This window comes from Nicotiana sylvestris, chromosome 9 (genome assembly GCF_000393655.2).
Source record: "Nicotiana sylvestris chromosome 9, ASM39365v2, whole genome shotgun sequence".
In the NCBI taxonomy this organism is placed as follows: domain Eukaryota; kingdom Viridiplantae; phylum Streptophyta; class Magnoliopsida; order Solanales; family Solanaceae; genus Nicotiana; species Nicotiana sylvestris.
Window position 1 is genome coordinate 72,949,658 of NC_091065.1, and position 20,022 is coordinate 72,969,679.

At 37.6% G+C, this 20,022-nt stretch overlaps 3 protein-coding genes across 3 annotated transcripts; 2 read left to right on the forward strand and 1 right to left on the reverse strand.

Moving 5' to 3' along the window:
- The first annotated feature begins 9,968 nt into the window (after positions 1-9,968).
- Positions 9,969-11,575, forward strand: LOC104248305 (uncharacterized). The gene is made up of 4 exons (XM_070157390.1): positions 9,969-10,844; positions 10,928-11,077; positions 11,171-11,268; positions 11,569-11,575. The coding sequence occupies exons 1-4, from the start codon at positions 9,969-9,971 to the stop codon at positions 11,573-11,575; spliced, it is 1,131 nt and encodes a 376-aa protein (XP_070013491.1).
- On the forward strand, positions 11,573-14,663 carry LOC138877031 (uncharacterized). Its single transcript, XM_070156433.1, has 8 exons — positions 11,573-11,845; positions 11,929-12,111; positions 12,177-12,320; positions 12,406-12,534; positions 12,719-13,145; positions 13,404-13,533; positions 13,644-14,155; positions 14,238-14,663. Exons 1-8 carry the CDS (start codon positions 11,608-11,610, stop codon positions 14,461-14,463), a joined length of 1,989 nt encoding a protein of 662 aa, XP_070012534.1. The 5' UTR covers positions 11,573-11,607; the 3' UTR covers positions 14,464-14,663.
- Positions 14,664-15,831: 1,168 nt separating this feature from the next.
- LOC138877755 (uncharacterized) lies at positions 15,832-18,530 on the reverse strand. Its single transcript, XM_070157391.1, has 3 exons — positions 17,371-18,530; positions 16,426-17,122; positions 15,832-16,293 (listed from the first exon to the last, which is right to left on the reverse strand). The coding sequence occupies exons 1-3, from the start codon at positions 18,528-18,530 to the stop codon at positions 15,832-15,834; spliced, it is 2,319 nt and encodes a 772-aa protein (XP_070013492.1).
- Between the last annotated feature and the right edge of the window lie 1,492 nt (positions 18,531-20,022).

Genomic DNA, 20,022 nt, shown 5'->3' on the forward strand with positions numbered 1-20,022 from the left:
CCTTGACCTGATCTCGTTACTACTCGACCGAGGTTAGGCTTGGCATTTACTGGGTACCGTTGTGGTGTATTCATACCTTTCCTTGCACATGTTTTTCGTGTGCAAATCTAGGTACCGCTTATCAACCGCATTACTAGTGAGGCGAGCCAGCTGTAGAGAATTCAAAGTATATCTGCCACGTCCGCATACCTCGGAGTCCCTATCTACTCCTCCCCCATGTCAAACACTTCTTGTATTTTTCTTCTTTTGTTAGACTCTGAAGTGTAGAAGTACTGTTTCTTTCTGTAACTTGTGACTTATGACATTCCGGGTTTTGGGAGAGTTTATGTACTTTTTGAAAGAGATTATTGTATGTGTCTAGCGGCATCTCATTTCCTTGTTTAAATTTACCTGTTAGTTGATAACTTTTACGTTTCGTTCCTTTTTCCGCAAAATGTTAGGATTACCTAGTCGTAGAGACTAGGTGCCGTCATGACAGTTCACGGAGGGAGAACTTAGATCATGACAAGTTGGTAACAGAGCTCTAGGTTCATAGGAGTCATGAGTCACAAGCTGGTTTATTAGAGTCTCATGGATTGGTACGAAGATGTCTGTACTTATCTTCGGGAGGCTATGGAACTATTAGGAAAATTCCACTTCATTTGATTCCTTGTCATTCGAGATTACTGACTTCGAAATTCTAAACTTCTGTCTTCTATTCTCTCACAGATGGTGAGGACACATACAACCGGAGATGACCAGGAACTCGCGCCCCCTGCTAGAGCTGCCCGAGGCCAGGGCTGAGGTAGAGGCCGAGGATGTCCCCGTGGTGAAGCCAGAGCACCCGAGTGAGCGGCTACCGAGGAGACACCAGTTGTTCCAATCGGAGCACAGGCACCTAAGATGCCTACTACTACTACTCTAGCTCTTTTGGAGACCATTGCACAGTTTATGAGCATGTACAACATTCTAGCTCAGGCAGGGTTGATTCTCCTTGCTCCAGCCACATCTCAGGTTGGGGGAGAAGCACAAATACCCGAAGCCTGCACCCCAGAGTAGCAGGTTCAGGTTGATCAGATTCTAGAGGTTATACCGATACCACATATAGCCCCAGCTCAGCCCGAGGGTAGGGTAGCAGTTTCAGAGGAGGAGCAGCGTAGGCTTGAGAGGTACAAGAAGAACAATCCTCCTACATTCAGTGGTCTAGCATTAGAGGATGCTCAGGGATTTCTAGAGGAGCGCCACCCCATCCTCCATACTACGGGCATAGCAAAGTCGAGTGGGGTTTGTTTCACTGTCTTTAAGCTTCGAGGAACAGCCTATCAGTGGTGGCGTACTAATGAGTTGGACAGTCCAGCTAAGGTAGCTTCCCTTACACGGACTCAGTTCTCGAACATATTTTTGAGAGAGTATGTCCCTCAGAGTCTTAGGGACACATGTCGTGTGGAGTTTGAGTAGTTGCGCCATGGTTTTATGACTGTTTTAGAGCATACCGTCCGTTTCAGTGACTTGGCTAGACATGCACCGACCTTGGCTTCTACAGTTCGAGAGATGGTCCATCGGTTTATTAAGGGACTCATTCACAACATCAGGACTAGCATGGCCCGGGAGTTGAAGATCCAGCCGCTAGTGGTATTCTAGCTCCTCGTAGTCCTCGGGAGCTATACCGCCAGTATCTAGTGCACCTCCGACACGGGGTGCTTTTAGCGGTCAGTCTAGCAGACCTGGCTCGAGCCACCCATAGCCGCTACGTCCTCCCAAAGCTTGTTTTGAGTGTGGCGACACTCGTCATATGGGGAGGGATTGCCCCAGGATTAGTAGGGATGCACCTCCATAGACTTCTCAGCCACAGCGTGCTCCACAGGATTCTCAGGCTATGATTACGGCACCAGTTGCCACCCCACCTGCTCAGCCAGCTCGAGGTAGAAGTCGGGGAGGTAGAGGTCGCCCTAGAGGAGGAGGACAGGCCAGATACTATGCCCTTTCTGCTCGTACAGAGGTCGTTGCTTTCAATTCTATCATTACAGGTATTGTTCCAGTCTGTCATAGAGATGCATCGGTTCTATTCGATCCAGGCTCCACTTATTCTTATGTGTCATATTATTTTGCCCCACATTTGGGCGTATCTCGAATTCTTTGAGTTCCCCTGCTTATAAATCTACTCCTGTGGAAGATTCTCTTATTGCGGACCGCGTGTATCGGTCGTGTTTGATTACTCTTAGTGGTATTGAGACCAGAGCCAACTTATTATTGCTCAGCATGGTAGAATTTGATGTCATCTTGGGCATGGACTGGTTGTCGCCCCATTATGCTATTCTTGATTGTCACGCCAAGACCGTGATGCTAGCTATGCCAGGTTTACCGTGATAAGAGTGGGGGGCACCTTAGATTACACTCCCAGCAGAGTTATTTCATTTATTAAAGCTCAGGGAATGGTTGAGAAGGGGTGTGACACGTATCTAGCTTATGTGAGAGATGTCAGTATTGATATCCCTATAGTCGATTCAGTCCCAGTAGTGAGGGATTTTCCTGATGTATTTCCAGCTGATCTTCCGGGTATGTCGCCCGACAAAGATATTGATTTTGGCATTGATTTGTTGTCGGACACTCAGCCCATCTCTATTCCTCCTTATCGTATGGCCCCTCCTGAGTTGAAGGAATTGAAGGAGTAGTTATAGGAACTACTTGATAAGGGTTTCATTCGGCCCAATGTATTACCTTGGGGTGCTCATATCTTGTTTGTGAAGAAAAAGGATGGTTCTATCCGTATGTACATTTATTATCACCAGTTGAACAAAGTCACAGTGAAGAACATGTATCATTTGCCTCGTATTGATGACCTATTTGATCAGTTATAGGGTGCCAGGGTGTTTTCCAAGATTGACTTATGTTCAGGTTATCATCAGTTGAAGATTCGGGAGCCAGATATCCCGAAGATTGCTTTCAGGACTCGGTATGGTTATTACGAGTTCCTTATGATGTCATTTGGGCTGACCAATGCCCCAGCAACTTTTATACATTTGATGCACGGTGTATTTCGGCCTTATGTTGACTTATTTATCATTCTCTTTATTGACGACATTCTGGTGTACTCCCTGAGTCGGGAAGATCATGAGCAGCACCTGAGGATAGTGCTTCAGACCTTGAGAGAAAAGAAGTTATATGCAAAGTTCTCTAAATGTGAGTTCTGGTTAGATTCTATGGCATTCTTGGGCCATGTGGTATCGAGTGAAGGGATCAAGATGGATCTGAAGAAGGTGGAAGTAGTGCAGAGTTGGCCCAGACCGTCCTTAGATACAGAGATCCGGAGCTTCCTTGGTTTGGTAGGGTATTACCGTTAGTTTGTTGAGGGATTCTCATCTATTGTAGTGCCTATGACCAGGCTAACCTAGAAGGGTACTCCGTTCAGATGGACAGAAGAGTGTGAGTAGAGCTTTCAGAATCTCAAGACAGTTTTTACTACAGCCCCAGTATTGGTATTGCCTTCAGGTTCGGGGCCTTATACAGTTTATTATGATGCATCGCGAGTTGGCCTCGGCGCGGTGTTGATGCAGGACCGTAGGGTGATTGCGCGTCCAGATAACTGAAGGTGCACGGAAAGAACTATCCTGTCCACGACCTTGAGTTAGCAGCTATTGTTCATGCTTTGAAGATTTGGAGGCACTATTTGTACAGTGTCCCTTGTGAGATCTACACTAATCACCAGAGTTTGCAGCATCTGTTCAAGCAGAAGGATCTTAATTTGCGTCAAAGGAGGTGGTAAGAGCTACTTAAGGATTATGATATCACCATTTTGTACCAACCTGGGAAGGCCAATTTGGTGGCCGATGCTTTGAGTCGTTGGGCAGAGAGTTTAGGGAGTTTAGCATATCTACTAGCAGTAGAGAGGCCCATGGCGTTCGATGTTCAGGACTTAGCCAGCTAGTTTGTGAGATTGGATATTTCTGAGCCTAGTCGAATATTGACTTGTGTGGTCTCTCAGTCTTCTCTTTATGATCGTATTAGGGAGCATCAGTATAATGACCCATATCTGCTTATCCTTAGGGACACGGTCCTGCACGATAATGCTAAGGAGGTCACTATTGGGGATGATGGTGCATTGAGAATGTAGGGCAGACTATGTGTGCCTAATGTAGATGGTTTGCATGAGTTGATTCTTCAGGAGGCTCATAGGTACTTTATTCATCCGGGTGCCGCAAAGATGCACCAGGACTTGAGGCAGCATTACTGGTGGAGGAGGATGAAGAAGGACATAGTAGAGTATGTTGCTCGGTATCTAAATTGACAGCAGGTGAAGTATGAGCATCAGCGACCGGGTGGATTGCTTCAGAAGTTAGAAATTTCGGAGTGGAAATGAGAGCAGATCACTATGGATTTCATTGTTGGACTCCCACGGACTCAGCGGAAGTTTGATGCAGCTTGGGTGATTGTGGATAGACTGACCAAGTCAGCTCATTTCCTTCCTGTAATGGCTACCTATTCTTCCGAAAAGCTGGCTCGAGTTTATATCTGTGAGATTGTCAGACTTGATGGCGTGGCGGTATCTATCATCTCTGACCGGGGTACGCAATTCATATCACGGTTCTGGAGAACCGTATAGCATGAGTTGGGTACTTGGTGGAGTTGAGCACAGCATTTCACCCTTAAATGGATGGACAGTCCGAGCGCTTTCAGATTCTCAAGGATATGTTCCGGGCATGTGTGATGGAGTTTGGAGGTTCTTGTGATCAGTTCTTGACACTTGCAGAGTTTTCCTACAACATCAGTTACTAGACCAGCATTCAGATGGCATCGTATGAGGCTCTATATGATAGGCGGTGTCGGTCCCAGATGAGTTGGTTCGAGCCGGGCGAGGCCAGGTTATTGGGTATAGACCTAGTTCGAGATGCCTTGGAGAAGGTTAAAGTGATTCAGGATAGACTTCGCATGGCCCAGTCCACACAGAAGAGTTATGCGGACTGGAAGGTTCACGATGTGGCATTTATGGTCGGAGAGTGGGTCTTGCTCCGGGTTTCGCCTATGAAAGGCATTATGAGGTTCGGAAAGAAGGACAAGTTGAGCTCAAAGTTTATTGGTCCTTTTGAGGTGTTGCGGCGAGTTAGGTAGGTTGTATGAGCTTGCCTTACCTCCCAGCCTAGCAGGAGTTCATCTGGTATTTCATGTTTCGATGCTCCGGACGTATCACGGCGATCTATCTCATGTGTTGGATTTCAGCTCAGTCTAATTGGACAAGGATATATCCTATGTTGAGGAGCCAGTGGCTATTTTGGATAGGCAGATTCAAAAGTTGAGGTTAAAGAACATTACATCAGTAAAGGTTCATTGGCGGGGTTAGCCGGTTGAGCAGGTGACTTGGGAGACCGAGCAGGATATGCGCAGCCGTTATCCTCATTTTTTCACCACTTCAGGTATGTTTCTATGCTCCTTCGAGGACGAACGATTGTTTTAAGAGGGGGAGGATGTAACGACCGGCTGGTCGTTTTGAGAGTTAGATCCTGATCCCCTATTAACTACTTCCCCCGTGTCTATTTCTGAAATTGTGACTTGCCGAGAGGTTTCATTTTATTTTTTGGAGCGTTTTGGGGCACTTAGTCCCTAAATAGAGTCTTAAGTCTTAGAATTTGGACCCTAGTCAGAACTGTGTGAAGATAACTCCGGAATGGAGTTCTGTCGGTTCTGTTAGCTTCGTCAGGTAATTTTGGACTTAGGGGCGTGTTTGGATTGTGTTTTGGAGGTCCGTAGCTCATTTAGGCTTGAAATGACGAAAGTCGAATTTTGGAGTTTTGGATCGGTAGTGAAATATTTGATATCAGGGTCGGATTCCAATTTCGGAAGTTAGAGTAGGTCTGCAGTGTTGTTTATGACTTGTGTACAAAATTTTGGGTCAATCGGACGTGGTTTGATAAGTTTCGGCATCAGTTGTAGAATTTTGAAGTTTCAAGTTCTTTAAGTTTGAATTGGAGGGTGATTCGTGATTTTAGCATTGTTTGATGTGAATTGAGGGCTCGACTAAGTTTCTATGGTGCTTTAGGATTAGTTTGTATGTTTGGTTTAGGTCCGGTGGCCTCAGGTGTGTTTCAGATGCTCAACGGGTCATTTTTGGACTTAGGGAAGTAGTTATTTTTTTATGGTTTTTGGTTGCAGAGATTTCCTTCATCGCGTTCGCGAGGGGAGTCTCGCGTTCTCGTAAGGGATTTGGGGCACGTGGAAATTTAATGCTTTGCGTTTGCGATATTGGTCCTGTATTCGCGAAGCTCAAAGGTCATATGCCTACGCGTTTGCGAATAGGGTCCCGCGTTTGCGTAAAAAGGTTTGGTTGCCGGGTCCCCAGGCCTTTTGCCTACGTGTTTTCAAGGTTGGTTCCGCGTTCGCGTAGGGTTGAGCTGAGTTGCTTCTGCGTTCATGACAGGGTCATCGCGTTCGCGATAAAGAAATTCAAGGCCATGGCAAGTTATGTTTCGCAAATGCGAGGGACTTTCCGTGTTCGCGAAGAAGGAATCACTGGGCAGTACTTAAACATTTCAAAAACGAGGGCTTGCCATTTTTATCAAAACTTGATTTTGGGAGCTCAGATTTGGACGAGATTTTGAGGGATTTTCAGAGATATCAATTGGGTAATGTTTCTTAACTTGATTTTGATTATATCCCACTAATCTATCATTAATGTTATCATTTAATTTCGAATTTGGGGTGAAAAATTAAAAAAAAAATTAAGAAGAGTTCTTAGACCAAATTTTGGAATTTTGGTCGAGATTTTGGTATCGAATTTGAGTAAATTTAGTATGGTTAGACTCGTGAGTGAATGAGTGTTCGTATTTTGTGACTTTTACCCGATTCTGAAACATGGGCACGGGAAGGCTTTTTGGGCGATTTTCCAATTTCTTATCTTAGCTTTGATTTTAATAGCGATTAGTTTCTTGTAGTTATATTTATGGTATCTAATTGGTTTTGGCTAGATTTGGGCCATCCGGAATCGGATATTTGTAAAAAGAGCATTGTGACGGATTGAATTGAGCTTGGTTCAAGGTAAGTGGCTTGCCTAACCTTGTGGGGGGGGGGAATCCCCTTAGGATTTGGTACTGTTTTGATATATAAGCGTCGTGTACGTGAGGTGACGAGTACGTACACGGGTTAATTGTTGTAAAACTTCATTTTTCACTAAGTCATAACTTGTTTCTCCTTATTTGAACTACACTAGCATATGTAACTATCCTGTTTAGTTTAGAATAACATGCCTATGTGTTTTAACTGCCTATTTGAACTCTGTGCAGCATGTTTAGTGAAATTTCCTGCTTTCCTTGACTTGCATTTAGTCTAAACTGTAGATTTTCTTGCTGTAACTGTTATTTCTATTGGTTGAGCTGCATATTTACTTTGGAAATACAGAACGGTCTTCCGAGAGATCCCCCAGTACTGCATATTTACTTTGGGACTACAGAACGATATTTTGGGAGATCCCCATGTTCTGTATATTTACTTTAGGACTATGGAACGGTATTTCGAGAGATCCTCCTGCACATTTAAGTTTGGGACTATGCGACGGTATCTCGGGAGATCCCTTGTTGTTATCACTGTGTTCTAAGTTGTTGTCTTTCATTGATTCTATTCGTGTTAGATTTTCGTATCTATTTTTACTGCGATAGTTTATTCTGTCTTATTTAATTGTATTTACACCAGTAGGGCCCTGACCTAATCTTGTCACTACTCGATCGAGGTTAAGTTTGGCACTTACTAGGTACCGTTGTTGTGTATTCATGCCCTTCCCTGCACATATTTTTCATGTGCAGATCCAGGTACCGCTTATCAGCCGCATTACTAGTGAGGCGAGCCAGCTGTAGAGACTTCAAGATTTATCTGTCGCGTCCGCAAACCTCAGAGTCCCTATCTACTCCTCCCCATGTCAAACACTTCTTGTATTTTTCTTCTTTTGTTATACTGTGGAGTATAGAAGTATTGTTTCTTTCTGTAGCTTGTGACTTATGACATTCCGGATTTTGGGAAAGTTTATGTACTTTTCGAAAGAGATTATGGTATATGATGAGCGGTATCTCATTTCCTTGTTTAAATCTACCTGTTAGTTGATAAATTTTATGTTTCGTTCTTTTTTCGCAAAATGTTAGGCTTACCTAGTCGTAGAGACTATGTGCCGTCACGACAATTCACAGAGGGAGAACTTGGGTCATGACAGTTGGGAAATGGGATAACTTAGTATTTGTTATAAATAGAATTTTATTCAACGTGAATGTCTATATTTCAGAGAGATTTTAGGGATTTTACTTGGTGGCTAAGTCACTCTTTCCCTATAAATAGAGGGGTCCCATTCTATTGTAATTCATCCCAAATTAATAAGAGTTCCCCTCTCTACTTTTCTATGCAATACTCTTCTTCTTCTTTTATTGTTTCATAACATATTTTTTCTTATAAATATTAAATATTTAAATTTAAATCTTATTCTTTTTTAACTTACGGGCCGGCCCATGCCTAGCCTCGGTCAAACCACAACGATATGTGGACTGATTTAGGTCGATTTATAGTGAAAATGGCGTGTAGTAGCCACTAAATAAGGGTGTATTTAATTTTTATCCACTATTTAAAATGCTTATCAAAAATAGCCACTACTAAGGGGGAAAAGACATAATTACCCTTTCTTTATTTCTTGTATAATCCCAAAATCGACGAAAACCCTTATTTCATTCCTTCATCTTCTCCGTCATCTTCCGTCATCTTCATCTTCATCTTCTCCGTCATCTTCTCCGTCATCTTCATCTTCTCCGTCATCTTCTGTCCTTCATCTTCTCCGTCATCTTCTCCGTCATCTTCTCCGTCATCTTCGTTTTTCTTTATTTGTAAGTTGATTCAATATATTTGATTATGTAGGTATATTTCATAAAAATAGTCGTAGAAATTCATAAGCTTACTGATTATGAATTTTCAGTTAACTGTGTTCTTTAAATGTAAAGAAGAAACGACATTAAATTTTGTAGTTGGAATTCAAAGTTAAGGACTGATTGTCCTTAACTTTTGCACATGAAACTTGAAGTTAAGGACAAAACGTCCTTAACTTTGGATGTTGAAAGTATATGTTAAGGACTATATTTCCTTAACCTATGCACTTACAATTTAAAGTTAAGGACTGATTGTCCTTAACTTTTGCACATGAAACTTGAAGTTAAGGACTAAGTGTCCTTAACTTTGGATGTTGAAAGTATAAGTTAAGGACTGTATTTCCTTAACCTTTGCATTTACAATTTAAAGTTAAGGACTGATTGTCCTTAACTTTTGCACATGAAACTTGAAGTTAAGGACAAAGTGTCCTTAACTTTGGATGTTGAAAGTATATGTTAAGGACTGTATTTCCTTAACCTATGCACTTACAATTTAAAGTTAAGGACTGATTGTCCTTAACTTTTGCACATGAAACTTGAAGTTAAGGACTAAGTGTCCTTAACTTTGGATGTTGAAAGTATAAGTTAAGGACTGTATTTCCTTAACCTTTGCATTTACAATTTAAAGTTAAGGACTGATTGTCCTTAACTTTTGCACATGAAACTTGAAGTTAAGGACAAAGTGTCCTTAACTTTGGATGTTGAAAGTATATGTTAAGGACTGTATTTCCTTAACCTATGCACTTACAATTTAAAGTTAAGGACTGATTGTCCTTAACTTTTGCACATGAAACTTGAAGTTAAGGACTAAGTGTCCTTAACTTTGGATGTTGAAAGTATAAGTTAAGGACTGTATTTCCTTAACCTTTGCATTTACAATTTAAAGTTAAGGACTTATTGTCCTTAACTTTTGCACATGAAACTTGAAGTTAAGGACTAAGTGTCCTTAACTTTGGAAGTTGAAAGTATAAGTTAAGGACTGTATTTCTTTAACGTTTGCACTTAAAATTTAAAGTTAAGGATTGTATTTGCTTAACTTTTAAACTTGAAATTTTAAGTTAAGTCCTAATCTTTGTTTGTTTTTCCTTCTTTTCTAGTGTTATAATGGAAGGCGATCATTTTTTTGATTTTGACGATTGGCGTAATTTTCTGGTATATTGGAAAGGAGATTTTCAATATAAGGAAACAATTAAAAGTTTTCTGTCGAATGGCCAATGGAAGAAATTGAGGGAAAATATTTTTGGCAACTTCTTCAGATTACAAAGTGTGAAGTTCTCGGGTAAACTTATGCACTGTGTATTGCTTTCTGAAATTGTTAGTAATGAACCTGATTCGATGACCTTCAAGGTATTTGACCGCGATATTAAGTTTACTCGTGATGCATTCCATATTATTACTGGTTTGAAGTCTTATTCGTCGCTTGACATGAAAGGTTTAAATGAGAAAGAGAATAGGCTTTTAAGAGTCTATTTCCCTGGAAAGGACAAAATTGAGTTGGCTGATTTGTATAGTTTTATTTCTAGTCGCCCACATGGTACAACTTCATCATTTGCTGGCAGTGATGATGATGCTTTGAAGTTGGCAACACTCTATTTTGTTGAGTCGGTTTTGATGGGCAAGAGGAAAAATAGGAATGTGTCGGAGCAAATAATGAAAATTGTTGACGATGATGCACTTTGCGCTTCCTTCAACTGGGGCTCTCTTGCTTATGAGACGCTATTAAAATCATTGAAGAGTTGCTTGAAATCAAATGAGAATGATGTTCAGAAGGAGAAAGAGAAAGAAAAAGATATTGATAGCTACACTTTAGTTGGCTTTCCTTTTGCGTTTTGTGTCTGGATTATGGAAGTACTTCCTATTTTCCAAGAGAAACAATTTGTGAACTTCAAAGAAGTTGGTTATCCTCGAATGTTATGTTATTCTGAAATGAAGTCTCCACAATTTGATGCTCTTTGTAGAAAATATTTCCATAATAAAAAAGTAAGTTAATGTAATTACTATCTCTTTTTTTGTTTATTTGTTTTAGTTATGTATACTTATGTTTAGTTTTTCTTATATAATAGGTGTTTAAGTTGATTGAGGTGTTACCCTTTATTCCCGTGGAAGAAGAAGATACACAGCCTCTTTGTGTGGAGCAGCCAGTTTCACAAGATCAAGGCTCAAGGTCTTCTTCCACACAATTTGACGAAGGCGTACTTAAGGAAATTGTTAGAGTATGTGTTTCTGCCTTTGAATAGTATTAGTTTTTTATTTGATTATTTCTTGCTTGCGAACACCTTCTTTTTATATTATGTTTTTTGATTCAGAGATTATCAGAGAGTTTTAAGAAGGATTTGCAAGCAGAAGTTACCAGAGTTAATCAGAAAATTGATGTATCAGAAAAAAGATTGAGAATGAAATCAAGGTAATTTCAGTTAGTCCAACTTTAGGATTTTGTGTCCTTAAATTTTGAACTTGGAATTGAAAGATAAGGACTTCTTGTCCTTAACTTTTGAACTTTGAAATGAAACTTAAGGACATCATGTCCTTAAGTTTTGAACTTGGAATTCAAAGTTAAGGACTTCTTGTCCTTAACTTTTGAACTTGGAGTTCAAACTTAAGGATTGCATTTCCTTAAGTTTTGAACTTTAAGTTCAAACTTAAGGACAGCCTGTCCTTAAGTTTTAAACATGTCCTTCTCTTTGTAACTTAGTTGCTTTCTCAGGATTTAAAGAAAACTCTAGGATCAAAGCTTGATACTTTGATGAACATGTTTGGGAAAGCTGATCAGATGAACACAGATAGAGAATCTAGTGTTCCAATTAGAAAATATGGAGTTGATGATCATTGTCGTGCTACTGAGCGTACTGGCATATTCAACCAAGATGCAGGTGGTGTTGAACGTGATTATATGGATGTGCATGCAGAGGGTCAGTATGAAAGAGAATTTAGAGATGCACATCTAGATGATGAAACTGAAAATGTTACTGATATTGGGAAAGGTTAGTTATAGATTTTTATTTTTATTTTCGTTGAAATGTATATTCAATAGATTAATACATATAAACTATGCATGTGCATGCAGAAGTTTGTGGAGTGCCGGAGAAAATTTGTAGAGTTTGTGGATTGCAATCACAGGAGGATTTAACAAGTCCATTGGGGACAAGTGTCAGCGAGATTGTATGCAAATGCTTAGAAGGAACGTATGATCTCTCTACACCGCTGTCATACAAAGAAAAATTTGGAGTTCAAACTTGTGCCAGTCAAGGTTAGATAAAATTTTCATTATATATTGTATCTTTATTTCATTATATATTGTATCTTTTGAAGCAGCAAGCAAAGAAGCTGGAGTGCAGTATCAAGAGAAAACTGGACTACAATCTCAAGACATAGGCAGAAGTGAGATTGGTTCCAAATCTATAGATGCAATATGTGATGATGATGATGTAGCTGGAATGATCTTGGATATTGCAAATGGTTAGACAGTGCTTTTTTAATTTTATATATGTTTGTTTTAATTAAAGATTATTAACATGTTAGCTGTTGTAAATATTTTTTGCAGAATCTTGTCAACAAGCATCTAAAGATCATGGTGAACAACTGCAAGATAAAGAAAATGTGGAATTGCAAGAAAAAGAAAATGCTGCACGCAATATTTTAGCTGAGTTGTCTCTTGAAAAAACACAAGAAGGTACTGTGGAGTAGACATGTACTGATTGTGCCCTAATTATTATATGTACAATTGAAATTTTGTCTCTTCATTTGACCTGTTGTAGAAAACTAATATGAATATGTATATATATATATATATATATATATATATATATATATATATATATATATATATATATATATATATATATATAATATAATAGTGTCGCCAGCAGAGGAAAACAAAGAGGACACCAATGATGACAATCTTAACCAATATACAAGGAAAAGAAAGAGAGACAATATTGGTTATGATGGTCCGTCATTTTCTCTTCTTACTCCTACTCCTCGAAGTATACAAATGGACATTGATGCGACTTTGACTATGGAGGGTGAAGGAAATGTTGAAGAAGAACTTGGTCGAGGTAAAAGGAACAAGAAGTTAAGCTGGCAGTTGAAATCTCCTTTTGATAAGGAAGGAAAAGCAGTAAGTTCCAAGGCAGACAATCAAAATACTCTGAAGAGTTCAGGTTGGATAAAATCAACCTATACTCGTAGGTGTATTTTTCATTATGCCAAAGAAGATGAAAAATTAGTGAAGAAATTCATTGTGTGGTTGGGCAAGGAGAAAAGGAGAGGTCGCAAAAAAGAGTAAGTCTCTTAATGTGTTTCACTACATCCTTAACATCTGTGATTGCAAGACTAATTTTAGGACTAACTGTCCTTAACTTATAGATTCAAGTTTAAAACTTAAGGACTTCTTGTCCTTAAGTTTGAATTCAAAATTCATAAGCTAAGGACATGCAGTCCTTAAGTTTGAGTATCAAATTCAAAAGCTAAGGACACTTGGTCCTTAAGTTATAGATTAAAGTTTTCAAAATTCTAACTTGACATTTTCAAAATTTTCAGGGGACAAATTGATTTATATGCTGATGATAATAGTTTGAGGAAAAAACCATACAAATTGTATCATCAAAAAATCAGTAGCAAAATGTTTTTCCTTGAGCTTTCAGATAGCAAATTTGTTCTTGATGATAAGGTTAGATAATTCAAAAGGCATTTATTTTTTCTATTATTAATTTGTTATTTTTTCATTATTTTATGACTGATTTGTTATTGATTTGTTTTATTTTTTGCCTTTTTATGAAGCATATTGACATTGCTCTCTATTATATGAGAAAGAAGGAATGCTACCACCCTCGCGATCATCCTTTTCGATGCACAACTACTGATGTTCTTTTTGATAATTATATGGCACTTGTGTATAAAGATTTCAGTAAAGATGCTAGTGATGAGTTTTGGTGTGCTGGTGATTATCAGTTATTTCTGACACCATATGTGTGGGGGGACAGTCGTAGATGTGGAATTGCATGGACTGAGGTTGACAAAATCTTTTTTCCATGCCGGCTTCCTTCAGAAGATGATGAGGCTGTGACACACTTTTTGTTAGGAGTATTGGACTTGAATCAAAAAAAGATTGATGTATATGATTCCATATACAGTGAGCCATATGAAGCAGGAATGAACTACATGCAAATGTATGCACGCATGATCCCCCATTTGCTAAAGTTCTCACAGTTTGACAAAAATCACAAGTCTTTTGGGAATGTCTTCAACAAATTTGATATACAGTGGCAAAGATCACCACACCAAACTGGATCGTACGTGTTATTATTTGTTATATTATTTATATGTACTTAAGATTTATTGTTTAATTCACTGCATATCTTACATTTCTCTTAGGACTGATTGTGGTGCATTCCTGATCAAATTTGCCGAGTTGCTGATGATTGGAAAGGACGTGCAGCAATTCCAACCCGAAGACATAAAAGATTTTCGAAAAGAACTTGCTGCAAATCTTTGGGCACATGGTGAATGGAAAAGAAATTTTGGTTATGATACTCCACCAGAAAATGTTGGTGATGATTATGAGAGTGAAAATGAAACATTCTGTCCAAAGGAGTTGTAAAGAAATTGTGGTGTTATTTTTGTATAAAATTGCTGTAAAGGTGACATCTGAATTATGCCAGTTTAGGATAGTTCTGAAATATTCTGTAAATTTGTGAAAAGGCACTTATATTTTGTTTTGTTGGCATAGCGTAATTTTTTGTAACAGCTATGCAAAATTACAATTTCAAAAGTTATGTCAAGGCATTTTGTTATTTATTTCGTTGTTTCTCTCAACTGTTGATTTGTCCATTGAGTTTGTTAGTATTTGTTCATGACTAAGTGTAAGTGAACTTCAAATTCAAAGTTAATGACCAAATGTCCTTAACTTTTGAACTTGAAATTCAAAGTTAAGGACCGACAGTCCTTAAGTTTTAAACATGGGACTATAACTTAAGGACCTCAAGTTAATGACAAACAGTCCTCAAGTTTTTAACATGGGACTATAACTTAAGGACCTCATGTCCTTAACGTTTGAACTTAAAATTCAAAGTTAAGGATAGACAGTCCTTAAGTTTTTAACATGGGACTATAACTTAAGGACCTCATGTCCTTAACTTTTGAACTTGAAATTCAAAGTTAAGGACAGACAGTCATTACGTTTTTAATATGGGACTATAACTTAAGGACCTCATGTCCTTAACGTTTGAACTTAAAATTCAAAGTTAAGGACAGACAGTCCTTAAGTTTTTAACATGAGACTATAACTTAAGGACCTCATGTCCTTAACGTTTGAACTTAAAATTCAAAGTTAAGGATAGACAGTCCTTAAGTTTTTAACATGAGACTATAACTTAAGGACCTCATGTCCTTAACTTTTGAACTTGAAATTCAAAGTTAAGGACAGACAGTCATTACGTTTTTAATATGGGACTATAACTTAAGGACCTCATGTCCTTAACGTTTGAACTTAAAATTCAAAGTTAAGGACAGACAGTCCTTAAGTTTTTAACATGAGACTATAACTTAAGGACCTCATGTCCTTAACTTTTGAACTTGAAATTCAAAGTTAAGGACAGACAGTCATTACGTTTTTAATATGGGACTATAACTTAAGGACCTCATGTCCTTAACGTTTGAACTTAAAATTCAAAGTTAAGGACAGACAGTCCTTAAGTTTTTAACATGAGACTATAACTTAAGGACCTCATGTCCTTAACTTTTGAACTTGAAATTCAAAGTTAAGGACAGACAGTCATTACGTTTTCAAAATTGCAAGTTGAACTTACAGACTCCTGTTAATAACTTTTAATTGTTGAACTCAAAAGAAATTAAAAGAACGTAACAAGATATAAATATTGAAAATCTAGGCATCCGCTCAAATTAGAATAATAATGAATACAATCTATAGCAAAAACTTAAAAGAGTCGATAAACATAAGTGTATATTTCTACTCTTCTCTATGCTTTCTTGAAAATGGATGGAGTGCCGGAGAATATATACAAGCTGTTCTATTATGACCAATTCTTCTGCAACGACCACATTTGAATGTTATTTTTGATGGCTCGGTAGCAGGAATATGCCTTTTCTTTTGCTTTCTACCTGGTGGCACTTTGAAATCTGGAGGTTTAACAATTTGTGACTTAACACTCTCTGGTACAATCCATGAATCAGTATGTCCTACAGGATGTATTTGTCTTTCATATGTTTTCAGCCAAGATTCCTTTAAGTACCAGTGCGAACAAAAGTCAGACTTCTTGATGTTTCTCTTCTCGATAGCTGCAATTGCATGTATGCATGGTAATTCATCAAGTTGAAATTGAAAACAATCACATGTTCTTTTGTTTAAGTCCACCAAGAAAGTTATTCCTTCTTCTTCAACTCTAGAACGCCATGAATCAACAGGGAAGACCTTCAATGTTGAAAAATTATAAGTGAGTACATTATGTTAAAAAATGTCAAAATCATAATATAAACATAAAACATAATACTTACGTTCAAAGTAAATGCTAAATCTATTCTTGTTCTTCAATTCCTCCTCTACCCAACAAGAAACATCATAAAATGTTCCTTCTGCTTTATTTCTTCTTTCATAAAACCAATGTTGTAGCTTCACTTGAATGAAATCCATCATTCTTAGTATAGGCAGCTCCCTTGCTTCTAATAGCACTGAATTCATCGACTCAACTATATTTGTTGTGAGCATGTCATATCTTCGTTGTGGACTACAAGAACGTGCCCATCTTTCCGGTGGTTCTTCCATCAAGTAGTCATAAGTTTTCTTATCTACATTTGCAATATCTGACATGTATATGTCAAATTCTTTACGCTTGTATACTCTTGCAGCACTTTGGAAAAGTTTTATGACCTCACTTTTCACCTTTCTTCGCTTTAGGTTCTGCTCCAAATGATAGATGCAAATCCCATGATGGCTTTCAGGATATACCTTTACAATGCCATTTGCAATAGCTTGATGCCTGTCTGATAAAAAAATCAAATTCTCACGGCTCCCAATTGCATTGCGAAGCTGACTAAAGTACCACTCATAGGAATTGTTGTTTTCAGATTCTGCTATTCCAAAGGCTAATGGGAAAATTTGGTTATTTGCATCTTTTGAAACTGAAATCATTAAAACACCACGATATTTTGACTTCAAAAAAGTCGCATCAATAGCAATCACTGGTCTACAATGATTCCAACCAGCTATCGATGATCCATATGCGTAAAACATATAAAGAAACCTGAAAATACAATATAAAACAAGGTTAAAATACCCGAAGTTTAGGACAGTCAGTCCTTAACTTACATTTACAAGTTATAAAGTTAAGGACATGCTGTCCTTAACTTTTATTTCAAAGTTCAAAACTTAAGGACTGGAAGTCCTTAACTTTTAATTACAAGTTCAAAACTTAAGGATAGGCAGTCCTCAACTTCTGGTTATAACTCAAAAGTTAACAAGGCTAAAGACAGCATGTCCTAAATTGTTTACCTGTTGTTGTCGTCTATCTTTATGTTAGTATAAGTTCCCGGGTTTTTACTTGTCATCATATACAAGTATGAACACAATAATTCATAATTTTCTTCGGGACTTCCTCTTATTAAAGCGGAAGCATGTTGAATAGCACGCCACGCCTTGTGATATCCAATGTCTAGTCCATGCAATTTTTGCATCTCTGCCATGACAAAAGCTGGTGTAACTTCAAATCTTGGGTCCCGAAGATTATCGATAATGTAACCACTAATCAACTTTGGAGTAGCATGCCTTTGATCTGCTTTCCTAGTGTTAACAGAGCAGTCATGCTTTTTCTCAAGCTTTACTATCTTGAATAATGTTGAGTCTTTAATTCTGAAAGCACGCACACACCAATGACACCTTTCATCATTGCATGTCAACGAATATCTTGTTGAGCTTGATCTAACAACTTTGAATTCAAAATGTCCTTTGATTGCTACATTAGAAAAACAATTAATTATGCTCTTCTTCTTGTCAAATACTGATCCGACTTTTATTTGATCCAAAGAAGCATTTTCTCTTAATATCGTAGTTGGGGATTCTTTTTGTTTCAAATTTGATCTTCGTTTAGTTATTTGAGTGCAGGTTTTGTCAGCAACTACTTCGATTACCGGTGCACTCTCTAAGACTTGAATACCCAAAGCTTGTTCGTTGTCAATCTCTATAATGCTTTGTCCTTCTACTTGAATAGAATCAAATGTTTGATGCACCTCTTCATTTAATGGTTGAGCTTCAACCATATCTACTTCAACTATCTGTTGGCATCGCTCTTGATTGTCATGTTGAGTTTTTGTGTTGGCATGTTCATTGCTTGTTGATGCAAAAACTCTTTCCGAAATATCAACTATGAAACGACAGCTCTTGAAGAGTGAATGAGTTTTTAGCAACTCTATACATGTGTGAAGATCTAAATCTTTGGATACAAGCATTCCTTTGCTTGTTCCAAGGTTGATATCAAACCATATCAATATTTCAAACTTTTCACTATCCAATTCAATAAGCTCAAAAATCTGTTTAACGAAATCTTCAAACTGAATTGACTCAGGTGCTAGGAAAAGCTTTGTTTGATGATCAAGATATTTATAGTCTTCAGTCCATCTACCATTAAAAGCAACTATTATGCATATTGTTTCCATCCTACAAGTCAAGAGAATGGGAAACAAAGGACATACGTTATAAAGCAATCCTTGTAGAATTAAGAACAGGTGTACTGTAATTAAACATGAAATTAAAGTTAAGAACTGGCAGTCCTTAACATTTAAACATGGAACTAAATGTTAAGGACTGCCAGTCCTTAAGTTTTAAACATGGAATTAAAAGTTAAGGACTGTCAGTCCTTAAGTTTTAAACATGGAATTAAAAGTTAAGGACTGTCAGTCCTTAACTTTTGAACAAGAAATGAAAAGCTAAGGACTACAAGTCCTTAACATTTATACATGGAATTAAAAGTTAAGGACTGCCAGTCCTTAACTTTTAAAGATGGAATTAAAAGTTAAGGACTGCCAGTCCTTAACTTTTGAACCAGAAATTAAAAGCTAAGGACTGTCTGTCCTTTAACATTTAAACATGGAATTAAAAGTTAAGGACTGTCAGTCCTTAACTTTTGAACAAGAAATGAAAAGCTAAGGACTACAAGTCCTTAACATTTAAACATGGAATTAAAAGTTAAGGACTGCCAGTCCTTAACTTTTAAAGATGGAATTAAAAGTTAAAGACTGTCAGTCCTTAACTCTTGAACCAGAAATTAAAAGCTAAGGACTGTCTGTCCTTTAACATTTAAACATGGAATTAAAAGTTAAGGGTTGTCAGTCCTTAACATTTAAACATGGAATTAAAACTTAAGGATTGCTAGTCCTTAACTTTTAAACTAGAAAACTAGAAATTAAAAGCTAAGGACTGTCTGTACTTTAATATTTAAACATGGAATTAAAAGTTAAGGACTGTCAGTCCTTAACATTTAAACATGAAATTAAAACTTAAGGATTTCTAGTCCTTAACTTTTGAACCAGAAATTAAAAGCTAAGGACTGTCTGTCCTTTAATATTTAAACATGGAATTAAAAGTTAAGGACTGTCAGTCCTTAACATTTAAACATGGAATTAAAACTTAAGGATATCTAGTCCTTAACTTTTGAACCAGAAATTAAAAGCTAAGGACTGTCTGTACTTTAATATTTAAACATGGAATTAAAAGTTAAGGACTGTCAGTCCTTAACATTTAAACATGGAATTAAAACTTAAGGATTGTTAGTCCTTAACTTTTGAACCAGAAATTAAAAGCTAAGGACTGTGTGTACTTTAACATTTAAACATGGAATTAAAAGTTAAGGACTGTCAGTCCTTAACATTTAAACATGAAATTAAAACTTAAGGATTGCTAGTCCTTAACTTGTGAACCAGAAATTAAAAGCTAAGGACTGTCTGTATTTTAATATTTAAACATGGAATTAAAAGTTAAGGACTGTCAGTCCTTAACATTTAAACATGGAATTAAAACTTAAGGATTGCTAGTCCTTAACTTTTGAACCAGAAATTAAAAGCTAAGGACTGTCTGTCCTTTAATATTTAAACATGGAATTAAAAGTTAAGGACTGTCAGTCCTTAACATTTAAACATGGAATTAAAACTT